Consider the following 27,916-nt stretch of genomic DNA (forward strand, 5'->3'; position numbering starts at 1 on the left):
GAATAGTACAGACCTGAATAGAAAGATGAGCAATTACAAGTAACAATAATAATACATTTGTAGCCTTACAGAGCATTTGTTTTTTTTAGATAGGGTAAGTTACCCCATCTAAATCCCCATCTAAGGGTAGAACTACATGGGCGATTTTCATTGCGCGACCATTTTTTCCGATGCGAAGAAGCGCAGTCATCATGTCGGATGCACCAAATCTAATGTAAATAATTCTAATGTCGCGCATACAAGCTGATTGCATCCGAAACGACTGTCTGATATGAACGCTGCTGTTGCGTCTTCATCCGACAGTCGTGTCAGATGCAATCAGCTTGTATGCGCGACATTAGAATTATTTACATTAGATTTGGTGCATCCGACATGAAGCCTACCGCACCCTCGCATCGCGTCAGAACAGATGGATGTGCAACGAAAATCGCCTGTATAGTTCTACCCTAAATCTGTAAAGGAAGAAGGCAAATAGTTGAAAAACTATAAAGGCCATTTGAGAAGTTGCTTAGAATTAGCCATTCAATAACATACTAAAATATAACTGAAAGGTGAAGCACCCATTAAAGATTGCCATAGCAATAATCAGCATTTCATATTTGCTTTATGCTGAAAGTCCGTTGCTGTTTCGTGTAACACTTGGGGGCCAATTCACCAAGCTCGAGTGAAGGATTCGAAGTAAAAAAACTTCGAGTTTCGAAGTGTTTTTTGGGCTACTTCGACCATCGAATGGGCTACTTCGACCTTCGACTACGACTTCGAATTGAAGGATTCGAGCTAAAAATCGCTCGACTATTCGATAGTCGAAGTACTGTCTCTTTAAGAAAAAACTTCTACCCCCTAGTTCGCCATCTAAAAGCTACCGAAGTCAATGTTAGCCTATGGGGAAGGTCACCATAGGCTTTTTCTAAGTTTTTTTGGTCGAAGGATAATCCAATCCTTCGATCGTTGGATTAAAATCCTTCGAATCGTTCGATTCAAAGGATTTAATCGTTCGATCGAAGGATTATTCTATTTGCACTAAAATCCTTCGACTTCGATAGTCAAAGGATTTTAATTCCCAGTCGAATATTGAGGGTTAATTAACCCTCGATATTCGACCCTTGATGAATCGGCCCCTTGCTGTCACTTGAAGGGTTCAGCTCGATTCATTCATCTTAACATATTGGTGTGAGAAGGGGAAAAGGCTCTTATTGACTTTCTCTGCTTTTTGTCGGGATATAAATGAAGACAATGTGGAATATGCGGTGCTTCCCATGTCAGATGCAGACACTTGAATTATTGTCAGTACTGACCGTTGATAGGGACAGTATTCTAGTTCTAATATTCAGACTCCGTTTTTGCTTTGAACGGCGCTCCGCAGCGATACCACTGGAGTGTGAGTGAGTAATTGTGGGTCTGAAGTGATAAGCTGTGCTTACACAAATGCTTACACAAATGCTCACACAAATGGCAGCCTATGAAAACATGGCCAACATACGGTATGTAGGTGCCGCTCAGTGAATGCAGAATAAATAGTGGGCATTGTGCTGTTTGATAAAAGTGCCATTTGTTCTTGGGATTCCTATACTTTTATTTACATACATTGGAACCCCCATTTTCCATTTTTCCAGGGACCAAGAAAAAATTATGTAAAATCCGGGAAAATGTAAAATCAGGGAAATGTGTTAAAGTAACTTTTTCTTCAAGTACCGAAAGGATATAAGTACAGGAGTCCGCAAATTACTTTGAGATACAATATTTACGGGGCAATGTAATAAAAGTCGTTAACGGAAAAACTATTCGCAATGCAAACATTTTTTGCTTTGCGCAAATTTAATATCGGTTTTGCCAACCCGGAAACTGCTTAGCGACCACTTCCGACAGTGGAAGACCGTTTGCAAATTTTATAGTTTATAGTCAATGTAATAAAACTTCTTACTGAAAAAGTCGTTATGTTTTTTTCCAAAAGATTACGACCCCTTCAAGCGCTTCTTAAGAGTGCGCAATTACAATTTGCAAAGTAATAACAGTATAAGGCACAATATTAATTGCGAGATGTGCATTTTTATTCTTATTGGTGTGAATTGTTTTGCTCTTAGCGACTTTTATTCCATTCCCCCGTTAGTGTGTTAATAACAAGGGTTAAACATTGTACAATATTGGGGGGGCACGTGTCAGTCACATACACAACCTAAAGCAATAAGTGATTGGCGCAGGACTGTATAGAGGGGAAAAAAGCAGTTTTTGGGAACATCAGGACAAAATTTTGAACATTACTTAAAATCAGGGAAATTCACCCATTAAAATGCATTATAAATTGGTGGGACCAACTAATAAAAAATGTAAAATTTGGGAAAACTTAAAATCAGGGGACTTAACATTGAGGTTTCGCTGTACTTCTTTATGAATTACAGCTTCTCATATGCCCAATATTGGCAGCCTGTACCCACTCATCTGCTAATACACGTCTCCTTTTGTTTAAGTCGTGGTTCACCTTTAAGTTAACTTTTAGGGGCAGATTTATCAAAGGTCGGGTGAATTTTCAAATGGAAAAAATTCGAATTTCAAGCTATTTTTTGTGTACTTCGACTAGGGAATAGTCCAAATTTGATTTGAATTTTAAAAAAAATGTAAAAATTCAATTATCGAAATTTATCATGTACTGTCTCTTTTTAAAAATTCGACTTCGACTATTCACCATCTAAAAGCTGCTGAATTGCTGTTTTAGTCTATGGGGGCCCTCCTAGAACCTACTTGGAAAAATCAAAGTTTTTTTTGTGAAAAACTTTGAAACGAATTTGATCAAATGTGCTATTCCTTCGATTAGATTCGAATATGGACCTATTCAATCAAAAACTGACCTATTCAACCAAAAAAAAGAACTTTGACTTAATTTCGGTTGGTCTTTTTGAGTTTGAATTTATAAGTTTTTTTTAAATCGAAATTCCACCCTTGATAAATATGCCCCTAAGTGTGTTCTATGGCTAATTCTGTGCAACTTTTCAATTGGCCTTCATTTTTTATTGTTTATAGATATTTATATATTTGGACTCTTTCCAGCTTTCAAATGGGTCACTGACCCCATATAAAAAAACAAATGCTCTGTAATGCTAAAAAGGTATTGTTGTTGCTACTTTTTATTACTCCGACCGCTTCCTCTTCAGATTCCAGTTTCTTGTTTGAATCAGTGTATGGTTGCTAGGGGAATTTGGACCCTAGCAACCAGACTGCTGCCTTTACAAACTGGAGAGCTGCTGAATAAAAAGCTAAATAAGTAAAAAACCACAGATAATAAAAAATTAACACTAATTACAAATTGTCTGAGAATCTCCCTCTCTACTTCCTACTAAGAGTTAATTTAAAGCTGAACAAGCCCCTTTTAATGGTGAAATGGTAGAAGGCATATGTACAGACTCACAGCTTTTAGTTGACTCCACATAACTAGAATTATTTCTTTTGCTACAATAAATCCAGACTTAAAGCTAAATATGCTGTTGGGCAACACCAGACCCCAATTTACACTTCTATAGTGAGATCCTGTGGCCGATGCTTTTAAAGTGATAAATTGCTTTTGTATTTCTACTGCGAGCAGCCCTTCAGTCTGACCCCATACACTGGATCAATACAGACATTCTCGTTTTCTGTCTCTCGACTACTTATTATTTCTCATTGTAACCATTGTAATCCATAATCTCGTTCCCTTCTTTGCTCTCTGATGATTTCCTAACAAATTGCCGCAGTGATTGAGGCTTCCCCATGTTACACAACTTTACATCACTTATTGCTTCTTGTGGCTTTACATTGATTTCACTCATATTGAATTTATTACCTGCGTCACTGAAGGTAATAAAACTATTAGTAGCCACATACAATCGACTCGATTCAGACAAGAAAGCTCAGCTAGGCAATTTAACTCCATGGCTGTTTTATAAGTGAAATGGATATTTTTGGGGAGAAGGGGGGATAATATCTCTGTAGGGGTGAGAGGAAGGGTCGTTTATTGTCATTTGTGATATTCTGATCTCATGTTGCACAAACATAAACATATGAAATGTATTTTGTCCCAGGCAATCGTTCAGCAGCTCATTGAGAACAGCGCGACGTTTCGGGACAAGACAGAATTCGCCCAAGAGAAGTATATAAAGAAAAAAAAGAAAAAGTAGGTTTTTTTTTTTGGAGCGGGGGGTTCGTTTGTTTCATACCAATGAAATGGCAAGGGATGACAGCCCAATTTGATGTTTACATATACAAGTATGGGACCTGTTATCCAGAATGCTCCGGACCTGGGATATTCCGGATAAGGGATCTTTCCGTAATTTGCATCTCCATAACTTAAAAAATCATGTATACATTAATTAAACCCAGTAGGGTTGTTTTGCCTCCAATAATGAAAATCATATAAACATGAAATAAAGCCAAGAGGCTGGTTTTGCCTCCAATAAGGATTAATTATATCTTAGTTGGGATCAAGTACAAGCTTCTGTTTTATTATTACAGGTATGGGACCTGTTATCCAGAATGCTCAGGACCTGGGGGTTTCCAGATAACAGATCTTTCTGTAATGTGGATCTTCACACCTTAAGTCTACTAGAAAATCATGTAAACATGAAATAAAGCCAATAGGTTGGTTTTGCCTCCAATAAGGCTTAATTATATCTTAGTTGGAATCAAGTACAAGCTACTGTTTTATTATTACACAGAAAAAGGAATAATTTTTCAAAATTTGGATAAAATGGAGTCTATGGGAGATGACATTTCCGTAATTTGGATCTTCATACCTTAAGTCTATTAGAAAACCATATAAACATTAAATAAAGCCAATAGGCTGGTTTTGTCTCCAATAAGAATTAATTGTATCTTAGTTGGGATCAAGTACAAGTTACTGTTTTATTATTACACAGAAAAAGGAAACCATTTTTAAAAATTTGATTATGGATTATTTTGATAAAATGGAGTCTATGGGAAACAGCCATTCCGTTATTCTGAGCTTTCTGGATATCGGGTTTCCAGATAAGGGATCCTGTACCACTTTTTACTTATTGTTGGAGGCAAATCTCTTCTATAGACTGCATTGGAACAGTGTACCAGGTTATTTAGAATTTAGATTCACTTTACATTGCAGCTCAGAAATCAGTGTGGTCTGCATCAGAACGGAATGAGTAGCCCTGTAGCTTCTGTTATAGGCGAATCTCTCTTTCTGCTTGAGGATTTCCCTAAGCCTGGCTTCTTAATGGCTGCCCAGAGCTGGATGCACAGGTGCGCTCTCGCTGACACTCTAAAGATGCCTAACAAAATCCAAGATGGGGAAGTGCTGTGAAGGCCTGGGGCATTACTGATATAGGGCTGCAGCGGAATACTAATACTAATAAGTCTCAGAACAAATGGCACTTTAGTTTTGAAACATGTAATGGGAGAAAATGTCCTGTTTTCCATTTGTTTTTGCATGAATTCTTCATTAACACACAATGTCCCACGTATGATTCTGTACAGATACGAGGCAGTGATTACAATCTTAAAGCCCTCTACACGGATCCTGGCAATGATGTACTGTGCCCGGGAGCCTGCCAAAATTTGGTACGTTTTATAGAAGTGTAAATACGTTTTCTCTTCAGCCTTGCACTGACGTTTTGTGCTGTAGGGATAGTTTAAGCAAAAACTGCTACTAAATAAAGAAGTATAAAAAGCATTGATCTTCAATCAGACTTGCAATGAGGGCTGCTGTAAGATCCCATAGACACTCACTATTTATTGGGCTGCTGGGGGCTGTTTGGGCCTCAGTCTACTTGGAATGTCAGGGCCTATTTTGTACGGATGCACTATTCCCAATTTGCCCGAATCCTTCATGAAAGATTTCACAGAACAAAATCCAAATCCTAATTTGCATATCCAAATTACTGACGGGAAGGGAAAAAGTGGGGAACAAATTTCTTTACTTGTTTTGTGACAAAAAGTTACATGATTTCCCTTCCTCTCCTGATTTCCATATGCAAATTAGGATTCGGTTCGGCCAGACTCCAGGATTGGCCGAATCCTGCTGAAGACGGCTGAATCCCAAACGCATTCCTGGATTTAGTGCATCCCTTCTATTTAAATAGACTATATGTCGTCGTCCCCCAGCTTTGCTTCATAACAAAGGAAGGGGCAGGATTAAAACTCCTCCATGAAGGTTTTTGGCATAGTAGAACCTACTTCAGTTCCGTAGACAGAAGCATCTCTATTCCAAATATATATATATATTAACCCCAAGGTTATACCAAAAACACTTCCATAGTTGTAATCCTTACTATAGTTCCATGTGTGTATGAAATAGCAAAGGAGAATTGACACACACACACACACATTAAGATTAAGAGCTAAGTGTTAAAAAGACAGAGTAAAGGAGGTTCCTGGCCCATAGAGCTTACAGTCTACATGGGTGGATATGTGTAACTATTTAAATGTATATATACGTATGCTGTGGGAAACTTTTTAACCTGTGTCCTAGGGGAGGAATGTGCTCTTATTGGTCATGGGGTGGTTATGGGTATTCCTATAAAAGGGTAAGCGGATCACATAGATACTTGGATGAGACAAATAGATTAGTGATGTGCGGGGCGACCCCATACCCGCGGGTCAGACCTAGCCCTCTTCCTCGCGGCTGGTGGGTGTGTGTTGAGCTCTTCTCCTGCTCTCCCCGCCTGCCACCTTCAAATGTTGGCTTCCACCTCTATAGCCACACGCCTGCGTGCCCCGCCCCTTTCATGACATCATTGGCGGGGCAGGTCGGTACGGGTCTATAAAAGGAAACCTGAAAGTCGGATGCGGACGGGCGCGGGTTACAGGTCCGGGTCGAGTTTTACCCAACCTGCACGCACGTCACTAAAGCAGATATTGTTGCTACAAACTTTTCCTTATTTGTCCTGGTGCTTCTTGCTTTTGTAACAATGTAGCAGAGTGGGGGGGAAAAGCATAAAAGACTGACTTCTAATATTACATTTTCTTCTATCCAGAAAAAAAAAATATTTTTGCTTTTACTTCCCCTTTAATATCTAGTTTCTGTACTTTCTCATTTCCTGGGGGAAATTTTCTATGATATAAAATACCAATAATTTTCAGTAGACTGTAGAATGATTTTCCAGCGTGATATTGTCATAGTGATTTGTTTCTTTGCAGCCAGCTGCGCTATGATACCCTGGCACAGATGCTCACGCTGGGCAATATTCATGCCCGCAGTAAAGTCATCGTCATGGAGACGTGTGCCGGTCTGGTCCTGGGAGCTGTAATGGAACGCCTGGGAGGTCGGACACAAACTGTTTTTATATATAAATATTTTATGCTATTGCTTATTGTCTGCAACACAATCCAGAAATGGAGCAATGGCAGAACTGAATGGTTTCTGTATCCCTGGGTCGTTTGAAAAAGTTCAAGAGGAAACGTTGTCATTATTATATACTTCAGTGTTACATATGTTTGGGGCTCAGCGTACGAGGCCAGTGTACCTGATATGTGTGTATGGGGCCAGTGTACGAGGCCACTGTACAGGGCCAGTGTATGGGGCCAGTGTATGTGATATGTGTATGGGGCCAGTGTACGAGGCCACTGTATGTGTATGGGGCCAGTTTAAAGGGCCAATGTAGGAGGCCAGTGTACGTGATATGTGTATACGGGGCCAGTGTACGAGGCCGTTGTACGTGATATGTGTACAGGGCCAATGTATGAGGCCAGTGTATGTTTATGGGGCCAGTGTATGAGGCCTATGAGGCCAATGTACGGGCCAGTGTACATGTATGACGCCAGTGTACAGGGCCAATGTATGAGGCCAGTGAATGTGTATGGGGCCAGATTATGAGGCCACTGTACAGGCCAGTGTATGGGGCCAGTGTAAGAGGCCAGTTTATGGGGCCAGTGTATGAAGCCGGGCTGTTCATTTGCTGTCCATGAGGAGAGTCTGTATGGATTTCCCTGTAGTTAAACACACGCATGTACACTGTTCCCTATATGAATCCTCTTCTCTCCCACTCTGTGTCCATTCATTAATAATAAATGATCTGCTGAGTTTCAGTCCAGCCACACTGACACCTCATGAATTAGGGGCCCCTATAGAAGCAGAAGAAGTGGAGTTGGGAGGGTTTAGCCTCACGCAACTGTCAGTGCAGCTCCTTCTTCTTGTTCTGGGAATTAAATTCATTAGTGAGAAGAAAGCCAGTGAAATCCAGACTGACTTTATCTCTGTCATGTCCCTGCACTTATAATAGTTTTTTGTTGAAATGCTTATTATGAGCTGTTTAATGCAATGGTGCCTGGGGTAATTCAGGGTGTATTGACGCCTAAGTGGAGATCAGTCATATGTGCAATCTCTCTTGGTCCCTGTCAGGAGTGTTTTTTGTTTGTTTTTTTTAATCTATTACTGGCCACTAGTATCAAGATGATAATAATAGCAGGTACTTTTGTTTGCTTGTACCATTATCTGTCAATATCGGTAAGTTTAAAGGAGAACTAAACCCTAAAAATGAATATGTCTAAAAATGCTTTATTTATTTTTTTTTATCTTTGAAGAATACACTATGGCTGTCACTAGCAAAAAAAAAAAAAGTATAAAATTAGGCAAAATATATATAACATTGCAGTCAAATCTGTTATACAAGTACTTACTCATATTTGCATTTCTATATAATATCTAGATAGATTATGACAGCCATCTATGTCTATTCAGTTCCCGTTTGGTAATGCATTTAAAAAAGGCCTATTTTATATAGTGAACTTATTGCACGAGGCTAAAGTTTGAGCTTGTCAATAGCAGCAATGATCCAGGACTTCAAACTTGTCACAGGGGGTCACCATCTTGGAAAGTGTCTGTGACACTCACATGCTCAGTGGGCTCTGATTGGCTGTTGAGAAGCTAAGCTTAGGGCTCGTCACTAATTATCCAGCAGAAAATGAGCTTCCCTGGCTGTAATATAAGCTGATGCTACAGGTTTGCTGATTATTCAATTCTGATGCTAATTGCACTGGTTTCTGTGCTGCCATGTAGTAATTATGTGTATTAATTACTAATCAGCCTTATATTGTGACATTTCTATTCTATGTGTACTGTATATTGTGAGTGGCTCCCTAAGCTCAGTAAGTGACAGCAGCACAGAGCATGTGAATCAGTGAATCAGCAGAAAAGAAGATGGGGAGCTACTGGGGCATCTTTGGAGACACAGATCTTTACTGCTAAAGGGCTGTGGTTGCCTTGGGCTGGTACACAAGCACAAAACATCATGTACAACATCTTTACCTACTTCTTTAGTTCTCCTTTAAATAAAACTGCAGATGAAGGGCAGCAGGGTCCCATGTTTTACTCACTGTCTATCTTTCAATAGCACAGGACTTGTCCAGATCGGTGTTTGTCACTTAACCCCAGGCACAATCCCTTCCCATGTAATGAAACACCCCTCTTCATTAGATCGATCATCCCCTGCTCCCAACGGGTGGAAGGTTAGGGCAGAGCAGAGGCATCAATATTTACATTCACCTGTAAAGCAATGAATATCCCACAATGAAGACTTGTCTCATGACCTTGTTCTGCTAAGTCAATGCATTTGATAATCCACATACTGACAGCTGGAGGGTTATGTTTTTATCCACGCGCACCAGCCTAGTGTTTCATACATGAATGTGTTTAATAAATGAATGTGTTTAATAAATGAATGTGTTTAATAAATGAATGTAGAGCAGTGGGTGAGGGATGAGGAGAAAGAGCAGATGTGGGACATAGAGAGTTGCTAATGTTGGGTACAGAGTTCTGCCAGTGGTATATACAGTATGTGATTGGGTTCTGGGCTTCTGATTGTTACAAGTTCAGCTTCCAGCAGACACACAGCTTGCACTTTATACCATTACCATAGGCAGCCAAAGCATGAATTCCGGTACTGGTATCAGCAACGACTGATACTCCTCTTCAGTGCATCCCTACTAAACACCCCTTGTACCCACAATGTCAGGAGCTTCGGCTGAATTCACGACCCTAATTTAAATATGCCAATTTGGATTCAGTTAGGCCAGGTTAGTTAGACAAAGATTCATCTGAATTCTGCTGAAAAAGGCTGAATCGTGTATTCGTTTCATCCCTAGTTTTCAGCCTGTATGAACCTTTTCCACTTCCACACACACTGGGGCTCATTTATAAACACTGGGCAAATTTGCACCTGGGCAGTAACCCATAGCAACCAATCAGTGATGAGCTTTTTTCAGTCAGCTGCAGGTTGAACACTGAAAGCATCTGATTGGTTGCCATGGGTTACTGCCCAGGAGCCAATTTGCCCGGTGTTTATAAATGAGCCCCACTGTAACTTCTTTGGAATTGCCAAATGTGTCTGGATATGTAGAGGCTTTAAAGGACCAGTATCATCAAAAAAAAATCATTATTATAGAACAAAAAAAAACACAAAGACAAATGAATCTTTTAAATCACTAACTCTTTATTAAGAAATAACTTACCAAAACTCTGATTGCGCTCCTCTTCAGAAAAGGCGACAGGGTGACGATCCATCATGCGGCGCACGATTTCTCCTCCCTGGCTATCTCCTATAAGGAAGGCAGGGAGGAGAAATGGAGCACTGCACGATGGATCACCCGATCACTTTATGAAGAGGAGCGCAGGCAGAGTTTCGGTAATTTATTTCTTAATAAAGACTTAGCGATTTAAAAGTTTAATTTGTCATTGTGTTCATTGTGTTTTTTTTCTTTCGTTCTATAATAATGAACTTAAAATTTTTTTTTATGTTATCGGTCCTTTAAGTATAGGGAAATAGGGACAAAGAAGCGTTTCAGCATTTGCCAATGTTTTTTGTATCAACTTGTAACCCTTCTAAACGAATTCTTTCTCTTTCTGTCTCAGGATTGGGCTCAGTTGTACAGATGTACTCAGGCGGGGGCCCCGTCAGAGCAGCAACTGATTCGTTTGGATTTCCAAAGTCCTTCTACAAAGGTTTATGTGAGTTCCCACTGAACAAAGTGGAGAGTCTCCTGACTGGGACCTACTCCTGTCGTAGCAGCTCCTCGGAACAGAACCCGGCACTGGGGAACAATGAGATCAGTGAAACCCAGGAGCAGAGTCGAGACAACGGGGAGGACTCCAACTCTGCCCCCGAATGTGAAACTGTCACAGACACTAATACACAGGGGCAACTGGAGGCCATGGAGGTCAGTGGAGAGGGACCATTAAGCCAAGAGGAGGCCCAGAAACAGGAAAAGAAACAGTTGGTAAGTTTAAATACACATGTTGAGTACTTGAGTACTGGGGAGCTGCTGAATGTGGGTGATAAGAACTCCTTTTAAATGGCAACTATAGTCCTTAGGAACATCTGTTTCTCTTCATTCTGTCTTAATGCAGCAGTTGAGTGTCCGATGAATGATCCAATATATCTTATAGGGGGGCTCCTTTCCTAGCAGATGAATTAGAGCTCACTCAAATAACGGATTCCAGTACAAACAAAATGTAACAAAATAACTGCCTTTTCCACAAATCCTGCATGTGGAAAAACATGGGGGCAAATTCACAAAGGCGCGAAGCGCCGAACGCTAGCGTTAATTCGCTAGCGTTTGGCATTTTCGCTACTGCGCAAATTCACTAACGAACGCTGGCGTAGTTTCGCTAGTGTTACTTCGCACCCTTACGCCAGGCGAATCTTTGCTAGCGACGAAACTACGCAAATTCACTAACTTGCGCAGTGTAGCGAACACTACCTTTTTCGCTAGACTTCCTTCGCCACCTCAGACCTGGCGAAGCACAATAGAGTAGATAGGGATTGTTTCAAAAAAAGTCAAAAATTTTTTCTAAGTCCCAAAAAACGCTGGCATGTTTTCTACATGATGGGTGATAGCCTGAAAAAGATTGAAAATTTTTTGGGGCTCCCCTTCCTCCCCCCTACTTTTCCTGACTCATGGCAACTTAACTATACAGTGGGCACATGTGTAGGGCAAAATAAAATTTTTATTTGCAGATTTGAAGGTTTTCTAGGCATTTGTAGTGCAGATACGTATTCCTCCATTGAAATTTGAATTTCGCGCCGTATGCAAATTAGCCTTCGCTAGCGAAACTTTGCTTTATATAGCGAAACAACGCTAGCGCAACTCCGCAACCTTTCGCTACCCCTGTGCGCAACTTCGCATTTTAGTGAATTTGCGGAGCGCTGGCGAAAATTCCCCTGGCGAAGAGCGGCGAAGTTGCGCCTGGCGCAACTTCGATTCTTAGTGAATTTGCCCCATGATGTCTGGTGAGTTTAATAGAGTGTGCTCTAATACATCTGCTAGGAAAGGAGCCCCTATAATATATATTGGATCTAACTGTCAATTAATATCTAACACCCAACCTCCTAGCAGATGAATTAGAACTCACTCAAATAACTGATTCCAGTACAAACAAAATGTAACAAAATAACTGCCTTTTGCACAAATCCTGCATGTAGAGAGACATGATGTCTGGTGAGTTTAATAGAGTGACCTCTAATACATCTTCTAGGCAAAAGGAGCCCCCCCTATAAGATATATTGGATGTAACTGTCAGTGAATATCTGACACCCAACTGCTGCATGAAGACAGAATGAAGAGAAACAGATACTGAGAGAGGAATAGTGAAGATAAACTTGATTATTTCAGAAACGATGCAGAATATTTAATTGATTGTATTTATAAAGTTTCTTATTTCAGTATGATAAAGCATATACTAAATTTTAACTTTTGCGATTGTTCCACTTTAAACATCTTAATTAAATGTTCCCGTGCCATAGGGCTGCTTTACAACCCAGCATCTTCAGCAGCTCTCTGACTGTAACATTCTAACCCATAACCCTGCTCATTCATGTGAAAGCTGCAGGAGAAGTGTATCGGAACTTGTAACTAATTGCTTTATAAGTGTAATGCTACCTCCATCTTGGATCTGGTAATGTAAGGTGTAGAGTGGGTGGGCCTCTAAAGGAGAAGGAAAGGCTAAAAGTAAGTAAGGTTTATCAGAAAGGTCTATATAAATACACCAGTAACCCCTCAAAGTAATGCTGCTCTGAGTCCTCTGTCAAACAGCACATTTCTTTCCTTCTATTGTGTACTCATGGGCTTCTGTATCAGACTAACTGTTTTCAGCTTAAACCTCCAGGGCTAGGGCTTGAGCATGCTCAGTTTGTTCCTCTCTCCCTCCCTGCTGTAATCTGAGCCCAGAGCTATGAGTGAGCAGGGAGAGACTCGGCTGCTCTCCTAAACAAACAGAGAACGTTTCTAGCGCTTTTAACTATTGTGGCTACTCTATTGGCAATAAACTGCTTCCATAGCTTTTCTTCTCCTTTAAGGGACACTGATGTAACCACCTATTAACAAAGCCGGCTTTTACTGGTCACGTGCAGCCTGGAGGCTTTAGGATCTGCACATGCCCCAAGCCTGAGCCTGATGGAAGGGACGGGGAGAAACAGTTGAAGTGACTCCTCCCAAGTTACAGAATAGAAAACGATTCTATGAGAATTTACAGGGAATTATTAGCAGACAGAAATAACTTATCAGGAGCTATTGATTCGCTTTTCAAGCTGAACGTTATTCAGTTTAGACTTTTCTCGCCCTTTAAATTATATAAATATGTCTCTTTCATAATAAATGAACTAAAAAGTATCCGTGTCAATATGTTCCCATTGGAAGAGAAAGTAAAGAGATTTAAAATATTAATTGCTACAGATAGAGGCGGCTTACTGTATCAGATAAGACTTTTTTTAATCCAATTTCTCTTCAAACAAGGCTTTGATTAGACTGGATGTTATCTCTTCATCTTTAATACTCTGATGCTGCTGTTCCACAGGCCGACAATGAACCCTGGATAATAAATATTGAAAAAGAAAGATATCAGAAGATATCAGAACGTTGCTCTTTCAGTGGCCCTTAGCTAATGTATATTCAATTGGAGTTTGTGAGTAAAAGAACTAAATCTGATCTCACTGCTGCTGTAGGTTTTATAATGAGATAGTGAGTCTCATAGTCTGTTCTATTGCCATAAGCCCCACAATGCACAATATGGAACTAAATACACTGTATTTTCACATCACATTTTTAAGCAGCTGTTACCATTTACACCAGATTTTAAAGGATACCTTAAAATAAGTGAATATAAAATTGATGAGAGGGCTATTCTAAGCACTTTTGCAATGTATATTGGTTATTTATTTATTTATTTATTTTTAATTCCAAGATATTAAGAGATACATGTACTGTTAATATGAATGAATTGTGTTACAACAGCGCCACCTGCTGGTCAGTTTCCCACCAGTCTGACCAGCAAGTAGTCAAGGAAGTTGTCAGGAGAAAGAAAGAGGCTGATGTTCTTCTGCTTAGGAATAAAATTAGAAACCTTTCTCACATCTTTCCTAAGCAGAAGAACATCAGCCTCTTTCTTTCTCCTGACAACTTCCTTGACTACTTGCTGGTCAGACTGGTGGGAAACTGACCAGCAGGTGGCGCTGTTGTAACACAATTCATTCATATTAACAGTACATGTATCCCTTAATATCTTGGAATTGAAAATAAATAAACAATGAATGTACATTGTAAAAGTGCTTAGAATAGCCCCCTCATCAATTTTACACTCACTTACATTTAAAGTTTACTTATCCTTTAAAGTGACCGTTGAACATCAATGCAGAGCTTGATAAGCCAGTGTTTCTTACTCTGTAATGATAACTAGGCCCCTATATGTTGATCCCAACTGTATTCTGATTATAGCTATTGATGAGCGATTTTATTTGCACTGTACGACTTCACCGTCAGTGTAAAGTTTTACAGAATGGCGCCAAAAATACGCCATGCAGTCAGTTTAGATTTTTGTCTAGGGTACATTATCCCTCCCCTCTCGTTCCACATTAAGCCATGGGATTTGAGCCCCCACAAATTATCTGTTGCTGGTGAGAATTATCAGTAGTTGTGTTTGTGAGCTATTAGTAATATATACACTATAGATGGTAGTTAGTAGTAGACACCATTACCAGTCGACCAGGGTAATGTCAAAAATCCACAAAAATAGTAACAAATGGCACACTCACTTCAATGCTTCTACTTCAATTCAAATCGTGTTCTTTTTATTTCGGTGAGATCAATAAGCAAACGTTTCGGGGTCAAACCCCTTCATCAAGTGCTCCTTACAAACAGTGTGATTGAAAACATTTAAAGGGTAGGGTCTTGTATGACCACACCCCTTCGTGATTAGATAACATTGGTTACACCTTTGATGTCCATTAACATTGTGTTTGTGTATTCTTTGTTACATTTTCCACCATCAAAAGGATACAAAGTGCCTCTGTAATAAATAGTGTAAAAAACTTCATACCGCAATCCTTCTTGTAGTGTTCATTGTATCGATATTTATCTAGACTGTGGGATAAAATTTATAATATAAAATAAAACTTTCATATTATAAAAACATAAAATCACGTGTTCTTAGTTACAATCAAAGGCTGGACATATATCAATAAAAACAAGAGTAGCTCAGTTCCTCATTTAATCCCATGGGTGTAAGGGTATTTAGTCTTTCAATCCACAGGACCTCCTGTTGTAAAAGTAATCTATCCTTATTTCCACCCCGTCTAGGGAACTTCACGACCTGTAATACCTGCCATCTTAGTTGTTTACTGTTATGGCCAAAAGTTTTAAAGTGTCTGCTCACTGGAGTGACATATTTCATCTTATCTAAATCGCAATTATCAATTGCCCTCCTGTGTTCCCCAATCCTTAACTTAATTTGTCTTTTTGTTTTCCCCACATATGCCTTACCACAGGGGCATTTAAGCATATAAATCACCCCTGTTGTGTTGCATGTAGCAAAATCTTTTAACTTAATTTCAAATCCTTTAGAGGGATGGTTTATTTTATTGCCCTTTATTATGCTATTGCAACACTGGCAAGACAAACATGGGTATGTACCTTTCTGCGGTGCGCCAAAAAATGTTGGTTGACGGTCGTCATTTTCTATCATATCCGTCTTAGTCAATTGGTCACCCAGATTTCTAGCCCGTTTATATGAAAATAAGGGATTCTCTTTGAATAAATTCCCATATAGTTTGTCTTTCCTCAAAATCTCCCAATGTCTATGGACAATTGTTTTAATTTTTTGGGAATGTAAATTATAATTTGAGACCAACGGTATTTTTTGAAATTTACGTGTTTTATTCTCTTTTGGGGCAACCAAAAGAAGGTTAGATCTATCTATACTCATAGCTCTCTCCATATTCTGTCTCAAATCTTTTTGCAGATAACCTCTCTCAATAAACCTTTTTTCCATTTCCAACATTCTTTTCTGACACACCTGATTATCTGAGACAATTCGTCTTATCCTAAGAAACTGACTATATGGGAGCCCTTTACTGACATTCCTTGGGTGAAAACTTGTACACATCAACAAATTATTCCTATCCGTTTCCTTACGGAATAAATCTGTGCTTAAACCATTAGACTGTTTCGTAACCAATACATCCAAAAAACTTATACTCTCTTCATCATAAGTTAATGTAAATTTAATTGTTGGATGTAATAAATTGATTTTCTGACCCATTTCAATCAACTCTTCTTTGCTTCCATGCCACGTAAAAAATATGTCATCCACATATCTATAGTAATTCTTTATGTTCACACTATAGGCTTGTTCAAAAAATACCATTATCTCAATAAATGAGACAAATATGTTGGCATAGCTCGGGGCTACATTACTGCCCATACTCGTGCCTTGTTTTTGTAAAAAATAGGTCTTATCAAAACGGAAGTAATTTTTACTCAATACAAATCGTAAAAGTTCTATCAGAAAAATTACCAACTGTGTGTCATAACCATATTGATATAAAGCTTCCTCAATATACATAATTCCTTCGGCGTGTGGAATACTCGTGTATAGGGACTGAATATCCGCTGTACACAGGTAAGTACATGTCTCAAAATCAGATATTGTCGAGATTTTATTTAAAAAGTCGGTTGTGTCTTTTAAGCAGGATTTTATCTCTTGCACCAAAGGTTGCAATTGTTTGTCTAAATAAATGCTTAATGGTTGCAGTACTGAATTAATGCTGGAAACAATTGGACGCCCGGGTGGTTTCTGTAAATTTTTGGCAAGAGATAAAACACTGGTGTCATAGGATGATCTGTTGTTAAAAAATCTTTTATGTTTTTGTCAATTATCCCATTCCTATAGGCTTCCACAACGTAATTGTCTATCTCTTTCTTTAATGAGAGGGTCGGGTCATTATCCAACTCTATATAATAATGTGCATTGTCATTCAATTGTTTAAAAGCTTCCTCCATGTAATCCGCTTTATTCATTATGACCGTTGCCCCCCCCTTATCTGCCTTTTTGATAATTATCTCCTTGTTATCTTTTAACTCACATAATGCCTTATGTTCCTCCTGTGTTAGATTATAATTTTTCTTAGGTAAACGTTTCCAATCTAATGCTTCTACATCTTGTAAAACCATTTGCATAAAAACATTCAAATTCTCACTTGTAATGTCAGGATCAAACGTTACGTTTCTTTTCTTAACAATGGGCAATGCAACTGCTATATCTTTCGAATCTTTGAAATGCATTTTCAATCTCAGAGTCCTAATGAATCGCATAAAGTCCACCTTAAAACGAAAATCAGGCAAGTGACGTCACCTCTGACACAGGAGAGAGCAGCCTGGACTCGGCAGAGGAGCGGTGCCAAGGGAGAAGGAACCACGAGCATTGGAACCAGGCGCAAGAACAACGCGGAGATCGTTTTTTAGGCGGAGGCCCAGGGAACATCTCTGCAGGTTCGGCTCCAGAACGCGGAAAAGAGTCAGGAGAGGTAAGAGACGCGCTTGCAACGCCAGCCATGAAAAGAACCACGCGGCCCAAGAAAAAGAACTGACATCCCAGGGAGAGCCAGATATATCAGAACATCTTGTGGTAAATATCTCTGACTATTCTCTTACAAATGTACAAATTGCCTTAATTAACAAGGGACTTGGATATGTGCCAGCAGTCAAGGGTGATTTTTTTCGTTTTAAGGTGGACTTTATGCGATTCATTAGGACTCTGAGATTGAAAATGCATTTCAAAGATTCGAAAGATATAGCAGTTGCATTGCCCATTGTTAAGAAAAGAAACGTAACGTTTGATCCTGACATTACAAGTGAGAATTTGAATGTTTTTATGCAAATGGTTTTACAAGATGTAGAAGCATTAGATTGGAAACGTTTACCTAAGAAAAATTATAATCTAACACAGGAGGAACATAAGGCATTATGTGAGTTAAAAGATAACAAGGAGATAATTATCAAAAAGGCAGATAAGGGGGGGGCAACGGTCATAATGAATAAAGCGGATTACATGGAGGAAGCTTTTAAACAATTGAATGACAATGCACATTATTATATAGAGTTGGATAATGACCCGACCCTCTCATTAAAGAAAGAGATAGACAATTACGTTGTGGAAGCCTATAGGAATGGGATAATTGACAAAAACATAAAAGATTTTTTAACAACAGATCATCCTATGACACCAGTGTTTTATCTCTTGCCAAAAATTTACAGAAACCACCCGGGCGTCCAATTGTTTCCAGCATTAATTCAGTACTGCAACCATTAAGCATTTATTTAGACAAACAATTGCAACCTTTGGTGCAAGAGATAAAATCCTGCTTAAAAGACACAACCGACTTTTTAAATAAAATCTCGACAATATCTGATTTTGAGACATGTACTTACCTGTGTACAGCGGATATTCAGTCCCTATACACGAGTATTCCACACGCCGAAGGAATTATGTATATTGAGGAAGCTTTATATCAATATGGTTATGACACACAGTTGGTAATTTTTCTGATAGAACTTTTACGATTTGTATTGAGTAAAAATTACTTCCGTTTTGATAAGACCTATTTTTTACAAAAACAAGGCACGAGTATGGGCAGTAATGTAGCCCCGAGCTATGCCAACATATTTGTCTCATTTATTGAGATAATGGTATTTTTTGAACAAGCCTATAGTGTGAACATAAAGAATTACTATAGATATGTGGATGACATATTTTTTACGTGGCATGGAAGCAAAGAAGAGTTGATTGAAATGGGTCAGAAAATCAATTTATTACATCCAACAATTAAATTTACATTAACTTATGATGAAGAGAGTATAAGTTTTTTGGATGTATTGGTTACGAAACAGTCTAATGGTTTAAGCACAGATTTATTCCGTAAGGAAACGGATAGGAATAATTTGTTGATGTGTACAAGTTTTCACCCAAGGAATGTCAGTAAAGGGCTCCCATATAGTCAGTTTCTTAGGATAAGACGAATTGTCTCAGATAATCAGGTGTGTCAGAAAAGAATGTTGGAAATGGAAAAAAGGTTTATTGAGAGAGGTTATCTGCAAAAAGATTTGAGACAGAATATGGAGAGAGCTATGAGTATAGATAGATCTAACCTTCTTTTGGTTGCCCCAAAAGAGAATAAAACACGTAAATTTCAAAAAATACCGTTGGTCTCAAATTATAATTTACATTCCCAAAAAATTAAAACAATTGTCCATAGACATTGGGAGATTTTGAGGAAAGACAAACTATATGGGAATTTATTCAAAGAGAATCCCTTATTTTCATATAAACGGGCTAGAAATCTGGGTGACCAATTGACTAAGACGGATATGATAGAAAATGACGACCGTCAACCAACATTTTTTGGCGCACCGCAGAAAGGTACATACCCATGTTTGTCTTGCCAGTGTTGCAATAGCATAATAAAGGGCAATAAAATAAACCATCCCTCTAAAGGATTTGAAATTAAGTTAAAAGATTTTGCTACATGCAACACAACAGGGGTGATTTATATGCTTAAATGCCCCTGTGGTAAGGCATATGTGGGGAAAACAAAAAGACAAATTAAGTTAAGGATTGGGGAACACAGGAGGGCAATTGATAATTGCGATTTAGATAAGATGAAATATGTCACTCCAGTGAGCAGACACTTTAAAACTTTTGGCCATAACAGTAAACAACTAAGATGGCAGGTATTACAGGTCGTGAAGTTCCCTAGACGGGGTGGAAATAAGGATAGATTACTTTTACAACAGGAGGTCCTGTGGATTGAAAGACTAAATACCCTTACACCCATGGGATTAAATGAGGAACTGAGCTACTCTTGTTTTTATTGATATATGTCCAGCCTTTGATTGTAACTAAGAACACGTGATTTTATGTTTTTATAATATGAAAGTTTTATTTTATATTATAAATTTTATCCCACAGTCTAGATAAATATCGATACAATGAACACTACAAGAAGGATTGCGGTATGAAGTTTTTTACACTATTTATTACAGAGGCACTTTGTATCCTTTTGATGGTGGAAAATGTAACAAAGAATACACAAACACAATGTTAATGGACATCAAAGGTGTAACCAATGTTATCTAATCACGAAGGGGTGTGGTCATACAAGACCCTACCCTTTAAATGTTTTCAATCACACTGTTTGTAAGGAGCACTTGATGAAGGGGTTTGACCCCGAAACGTTTGCTTATTGATCTCACCGAAATAAAAAGAACACGATTTGAATTGAAGTAGAAGCATTGAAGTGAGTGTGCCATTTGTTACTATTTTTGTGGATATGTGATGAAAGCTCTTTAAGTGCAGCAGAGCTAACATTTGAGCACCTCTTTATCTTGATCTACACATAAGAAGGATAAAAGTTTAGCGGAAGAAAAAATTGACATTTTGTACCTAATGTCAAAAATCACAGACAAGTTTTAAGAAACTGCCAAAATGGGAGTTTTGTTTTTCTATTGAAAAAGCAGTTTTCGTCTAGTAGATAGGAGGTTCTATAACAATGTAGGGCATGTGTGTAGCCGTGTAGCCAAATAATACATGGGATTTGGCCTTCTCATTGACACCAACACAATTCGACTCAAAGCAAAACATGGCAGATTCGCACAACACCAATGAGACTTGAAAGGAATCAAATAATGTTTTATTGGGAACCCCAAAGCAGAAAAAAGGTTCCAGAAAAAAACGCTTGTGCACTCTAATGTGGTTTGTTACAAAAGTAAGATTGGCAACAAACAATGATGTAGCTGTAGTATAGATATGGGTATATATCATTTATGTCAGCGTATGGAGGGTGTGTGTATGGGGCTGGGTTTTCATTTGGAGGGGTTATTGTGGAAGACCATTGGCTCTACCAGACCCGGGAAATCTTTGCTCCTTTAATTCCATGGGCCACGTTTGTGTTTCAGGCTCTGGAAAGAAAGCGGAAACAAGATGAGAAAAGGAGAAAAGAATCGGAAGCAGCCGCTCTGTTGCAGAATAAAAACGCTGATGGGTGAGTTTGAAGGGCCAGAAATGCACCTGACTGATTGGCCACTGGCACACGTTTTGCCTCTACCAAACTATAAATTCACATTTGCTGCCAAATCAATTATTTTACCTACTTATCATTTTAATGACTATATTTCAGAAAATCATTGTGTTTCTAATGGAGATTATAAGTAACTGATAAAACAATTCATTGTCGTTTTTTCCTGTTCTTGTTTCATCCCAGTGAAGTGGGGGAAATGGATGAACATATGGGGCTGGTTACATGGGATGCACAGCCATTACTTCTCGTCTTTTGCAGGAGAATAAAGGAAAGTGATGTTTGTTGATAATATTGAGTTTACTCTGGATTATTATTATATAGGCAAGGTCAGTGGCAGCGAAACATAACGAAAGGAAGTCAATTCTAACTTGCAAATAGATAAATTGGCTTCAAGAACGGCCAACGATATATTGACACCCCATTTGATGATTGAAATTGGCTATTACAGCCACACCCAGCATTGCCCATACAGGTGCCTCTACATCAGGGGTCCCCAACCTATTTTCTTTTACCCGTGAGCCACATTTAAATGTAATAAATAGTTGGAGAGCAACACAAGCATGTGGCTTGAAAAAGGGCCAAATGAGGCCTGAAACGTTGCGGTAATGCCCGTCACTTGAGCAATAAAGGCATTTTAACTTCAATTACAATTGTGGTGCTGTTCATATCGTACTTTAGCAACACAAGCATGGAAAAGTCCACGAGGATGTCAGATAAGGGCTGTGATTGGCTATTGGTAGCCCCTAGATGGCCTGGCAGCTACAGGAGACTCTGTTTGGCAGTACAACTGGTTTTTATGCACCAAAATTTGCCTCCAAGCCTGGAATTCAAAAATAATCACCTGCTTTGACTCATTGATTTTAAAAATGAGTGGTGAGCACAAGTTTCCCTTGTTTGTTATAGTTATACAGGAGCAGTGACCAGCTCCATGTTGTAGCTCCCACCCTTCCCAGCTATAGTCAGGTGATCCCACTGGTGTCTAATAAAAGGGCAGCCAAGTTTGGGAGTTTTACTTTGAAAGCAGCAAGTAAGTTTCAGGTAAAACTTAGTCCCTGTGTAAAATGTATAATGAAGCAATAGAATTCTTAATGAATCAGATAAAATTGAGCGTAGGACTGGCCAGATATGGGATGAGTTTTATTATTAAATATATTGCAATATATGGACAAACAATCCCTGTGTTGTTTAAAGGGTAAGGCATTTTTCAGTAGCAGTAGCACAAAATGTCTCTGTCTTAAATATATTGATAATGGGTTGAGTGCAGAGGATCTTGTATTTGTCTATATGAATTTTGTGGTCACAGCCTCATTGCACCCCCGCCTAATGGTTTTATAAATTAGTGGTGAGCACAAGTTTTTTTGTGTAATTTTGGCCTCGTGTTTTTATATGGTCATGAAACTCTGCGGTAACTTATAATATCCTTATAATTTACAAGAGGGGCTACTTTATTCACTATAAATAGAGATGGATTGCATAGAGCATCATTGGGGGGGGGGAGTGTCTCCATGACAACTGAAGACCATATAGTGAAAAGAAGGTTTTGGTTAAATCTTTCCATTGACTCCTGAAAATCTGTTGTTACTGAGGGCTCATTATTGTGACCGTCTGTTTGGGGGACTTTATACCTGAATTTAGAAATCCTGTGTTTCTGGGAAAGTAATAGAGTTCAAGGGGGTTTTCTCCTTCCAGCACTTTGTTCAGTTCAGTTGCTTTCAGATAATTTGCTACAAATAAAGATCCCTGAGCTGCCGCACTCACACATCACAGGCTCACGCATTCAACTTTACACTGAGATTTCAGAACAATTGTTAAAAATGAAAAGCAGTTGAAAAAAATCTTCTTCTCTCTCTCTCTCTCTCTCTCTCTCTCTCTCTCTCTCTCTCTCTCTCTCTCAGACATAGAAATTAGTCTTGCACATGTGAAATAATATGAAATCTAAAACGTTACTCTATTATGCTCACTCAAGTCTTAAGAGCGAAAGCCCAGCAAGACCGGTATTATGGGGCAAATCCTCCAGTAATTTAGGCATACTTTGTCCTTTAAAGGGGGTGTTCACCTTTAAATTAACTGTTAGTATGATGTAGAGAGGGATATTCTGAGACAATTTGCAGTTGGTTTTCCTTTTTTATAATTTGTTTTTTTGAGTTATTTAGCTTTTTATTCAGCAGCTCTCCAGTTTGTAATTTCAGCAGTCTGGTTGCTAGGATCCAAATTCCCCTAGCAACCATGCACTGATTTGAATGAGAGTCTGGAATATGAATAGGAGAGGCCTGAATATAAAGATCAGTAATAAAAAGTAACAATAACAATACATTTGTAGCCTTACAGAGCATTTGTTTTTTAGATGGGGTCAGTGACCCCCACTTGAAAGCTGGAAAGGGTCAGAAGGCGGCAAATAATTAAGCTATAAAAGAAAAAATGAAGTGCAATTAAAAAGTTGGTTAGAATTAGCCAAAACATCCTAACAGTTAACTTAAAGGTGAACCACCCCTTTAATTTTTTCAAACTGATAGGGGGGAGGGGGTAATTGCTCATAGGGGGATAGTAAATCCTGAAGGCTTGGCCAATATAGATATAGATATATATATATCTATATCGCAATATTAATATTGATCACATGACCTGACGGAATCAAATTCCAAAACATTCTATCCACAGTTGTAGCAGTACAAAGCAAACCTCATACTTGACAGAACATGATGGCAAACATTATTTAATATTGATTTTCTTTTGCAGATTAATTGTTGCCTCCCGATTCCTTCCCACTCCTCTGATGCTCTCCTTGTTGGAATTCCTCGCTCCTTCCAGGCCTTTTGTAGTTTATTGTCAGTACCGAGAGGTCTGTATGACTTTATTTTAGGACTAATGTTTATTATAGGACTAATGTTTATTATAGGACTAATGTTTATTATAGGACTTCTGTTTATTATAGGACTTCTGTTTATTATAGGACTAATGTTTATTTTAGGACTAATGTTTATTATAGGACTAATGTTTATTATAGGACTAATGTTTATTATAGGACTTCTGGTTATTATACGACTTCTGGTTATTATAGGACTTCTGGTTATTATATGACTTCTGTAATAGTAATATATTCACATATTTAAAGGGCATGTAAAGTCTACATTTTCCTACATGTATATAAATTGGGCATATATTCCCCACCCAAGTCAGATCATTTGTACTGCAAATACCCCCTCTATTTGCCAACACGATCACATTTTCCTAAAACAAATAGCAGCTTTCACCCGGCGGCCATTTTGCCTCTTACACATCATCAGTAACATGTATGCTGTAAAGTTCATGCAATGCACAATGCAGGTTACACATTCACAATATACTTTGATAAAAAGTTCTGCTGGGGTTGATCACTGTAATAGTTAAGCTGAGCTCAGTAGAGGTGGTTAAGAGAAAAACAGACAGCTAGAGTTTCAATGGGAACCAGCAATGTTATCTCTTCATTGGCTGTTAGACTGGAGGGTATGTTTAGTCATCTGAGCTGAGAAGAACTGAGCATGCTCATGAGCCAACAACCAAAGCAAATTCCTGAGGGAGGAGCAGAGTGGGTTAGAGGAGGAGAAGGCATTCTAAGTTATTAAGGAGATGTTTCTGTCTTACTGTAAACCTTTTAACAACCAGAGTGGCAGGTATCTAAAGATTTGAAAGGGGCTGTTCACTGATTACATTTTTGTGGAGGGGGTTTACATGTCCTTTCTGGATTATCAGACGCATTTGTCTCCTAGAAATATTAAGGTCTTTGTGGTGGCTCAGAGGTAGCACCGCTATTTGCAGCACTAGGGAGAGGAGAGAGTTTGTGGGTGCTCTGGACTCCCCCCAAAAGCAGGTGAATGTGTTTCTGATGAAAGTGACCCTTCTGTACATGTGCGTTTGTGTTCCGGGCCTGTTGTTTCTAAGCTCCAGTGCAGCAGTGAGTTAATGATAAAGTTCAGTGTAAATGTGCCGGTGATGTAGAACTACAGACTGATGATTCGCCAGTGTTTTACTCTCGGCCTAATGATCCGTCAGCCGCAGTCTGTTTGTGCCACAGGACACGTGGGATGTTATTGAAATGATACAATTAGTAGTAATGACTGGACTTTACTCTTCTTCATTTTTACCCATTGAATTCAACACAATTGTGCAATTACATGTACTTGTTGTGTCCTGTCCATTCATCTTCTGTCTGTGTCTTTCCAGCCTCTAATTGAATGTTATACAAAACTGCGAGAAAAAGGAGGCGTCGTTAATCTGAAACTGACTGAGACCTGGCTACGCAATTACCAGGTAATTAGCAGAATAATTAAAGTGAGGATATTAGAGGTCACCTCCGAGTTCCATGACCTGTAGAAAAACTCCTCAGTAACTTATAATAATAATCCTTATATTTTACAAGAGGGGGTCCATGGTAACTTTGGGAGGGGGAGGCAGTGGGTATGGGCCAATAATGTCGGGGGTGGTCCGATGATATCAGGGCTGTGATGTGGAGATCAGCGATTGGTCGATCGTCGCGTCAATCTTGGGGAATGCTGCCCAGTTTTCCTAATTTGGACAACTGGGCAGGCAGTTTTAACCCACACAGTCGTTCAAAATCGGGTCTGTCTGGGTGAAAACCGTGAAAACCATCTCCTATAGACGCCATTTTATCCAAATAATCCAAACTGATTTCTGTGTAATAATAAAACTTGTACTTGATCCCAACTAAGATATAATTAATCCTTATTGGAGGCAAAACCAGCCTATTGGCTTTATTTCATGTTTATATGATTTTCTAGTAGACTTTAGGTATGAAGATCCAAATTATGGAAAGATCTGTTATCCAGAAAACCCCTGGTCCCAAGCATTCTGGGTAACAGGTCCCATACCTGTAATAATAAAACAGTAACTTGTACTTGATCCCAACTAAGATATAATTAATCCTTATTGGAGGCAAAACCAGCCTATTGGCTTTATTTCATGTTTATATGATTTTCTAGTAGATTTAAGGAACCAAATTATAGAACTGAAAATCCAAACTACAGAGAAAGATACATTATCTGGAAAACCCTAGGTCTGAAGAATTCCGGATAAGAGGTCCAATACCTGTATATATAATATATACTGTATATATATGTTATCCATTTTTTCACCATTTGTCCTGCAAATGCTCCATTTATTTGTTCAACGTTACTTTCATGGTAACACCAGGGCCATTGCATTTGGTAGACATGGAGCATGTCACAGGTAAGGAGAAGTCCTTTTACAAAAACAAGTCCCACCACAATTTTAGGATTTGCAGAGCATAAATAAAGATATTTATTGGGTTAGTCCCAGCGTTTCAATCCCCTAATGTGAGCTTCCTCAGAGCCAAAAATACGTTAATATGGATAGTTTCATTGCTGGAAAGTGTGTCAAATAATTTATGCCTTTGTCCCTCAAAGTAAAAGTTAATTTCCTTGCAGCTGGAAGCATCTTATGATGTTTATCTGATCAGTTCTATTGTTTAACATGAAGGAGGAGAAAATGAGCTTTTGCAGTTCTGGCTGCAGGTTCCTCTAACTCTATCTACATGTTAACCACTTGGTCTTCTAAGGTTCCACAGGATATTTCTTTGTTTTTCTCACCAATAGTAATGGTTTCTTTTCATTAGGTTTTGCCAGGCAGAAGTCACCCCAAGCTGGTGATGAGCGGTGGAGGAGGGTACATACTTCATGGAACCACAGTAGCAATGGATCCTGCAAAGCCAAATATCAACACTCAAGAGAAGAGTGAAGAACCTGCAGCCAAAAAAATGAAAGTTGAGGAAGAGGAGAGTTAACGTTAGTACGACTGGTCCCATCATGGTCTCCCGGAGTCATTTCTGCAGAGCCAACGGTTCACTTGTTTCTTTGTACATTAAACTATGTATAGATCTATATTTCAGTTGACATTTACATGTCACATAATCAAGCATTTGGCTTTCATTTGTGTTCATAAAAATAAACTGTTACCGTCACAGTAGAGGCTTTTTCGTTTCTCGTTTAACAACAACTGTGCTATTTTCAATCATTTGTAAATCTCAATGGAATTAATTGTTCAGCATAACGGCCAAAGATAAGGGCACTGAGCCTGCGATCTGTTCCAAGATCCTCATTGGGCTGTGTAGATATGACTAATGGATTCCATGCTTATTGCTTTCATATTTCTGTTTTTTTATATCAAGAAATACCAAACACTGGTATTGGGAGTAAAGGCACATTATATGATATTTTCTGGTGGTCACACTTGTTGCCCCAGATGATCGCTTATTGTTTCTGGTGGATGGAGAGTCCAGTATAATCCGCACTAAAAGGAGTTCTGTTCTAGTTCTTGATGGATTCGTATCACCTGTGTTGATAGAGGGAGCTTTTGAATGTTTGGTGCTACCAAGGGATTACTGGGTCTAGATTTAGGAGCACCAAATCTTTTAAAAACCAAGGGTGTCAACCTTTCTGCCCTGCAGCTCTTGTGAATTTCACATCTCCATGTGCTTCTCTCAACTGAAGGAGAAGGTTCACATTTGATATCACAAACCTTAAAGCCATAATCATTTTATTAAAATGAGAATAGCTCCATATCTTTCC

At 38.8% G+C, this 27,916-nt stretch overlaps 1 protein-coding gene across 1 annotated transcript in view; it reads left to right on the forward strand.

The window, feature by feature from the left end:
* The window catches only part of trmt6.L (tRNA methyltransferase 6 L homeolog), a 33,951-nt gene extending 6,642 nt beyond the window's left edge, over positions 1-27,309 (forward strand). The window contains 8 exon segments of the mRNA NM_001096672.1: positions 4,050-4,141; positions 5,473-5,556; positions 7,135-7,259; positions 10,844-11,208; positions 21,214-21,299; positions 24,072-24,174; positions 25,536-25,622; positions 26,965-27,309. Coding sequence (NP_001090141.1) covers positions 4,050-4,141; positions 5,473-5,556; positions 7,135-7,259; positions 10,844-11,208; positions 21,214-21,299; positions 24,072-24,174; positions 25,536-25,622; positions 26,965-27,132 — 1,110 coding nt within the window. The 3' untranslated portion in view covers positions 27,133-27,309.
* Positions 27,310-27,916: the final 607 nt, after the last annotated feature.

The sequence above is a fragment of the Xenopus laevis genome, chromosome 5L (genome assembly GCF_017654675.1).
Source record: "Xenopus laevis strain J_2021 chromosome 5L, Xenopus_laevis_v10.1, whole genome shotgun sequence".
In the NCBI taxonomy this organism is placed as follows: Eukaryota; Metazoa; Chordata; class Amphibia; order Anura; family Pipidae; genus Xenopus; species Xenopus laevis.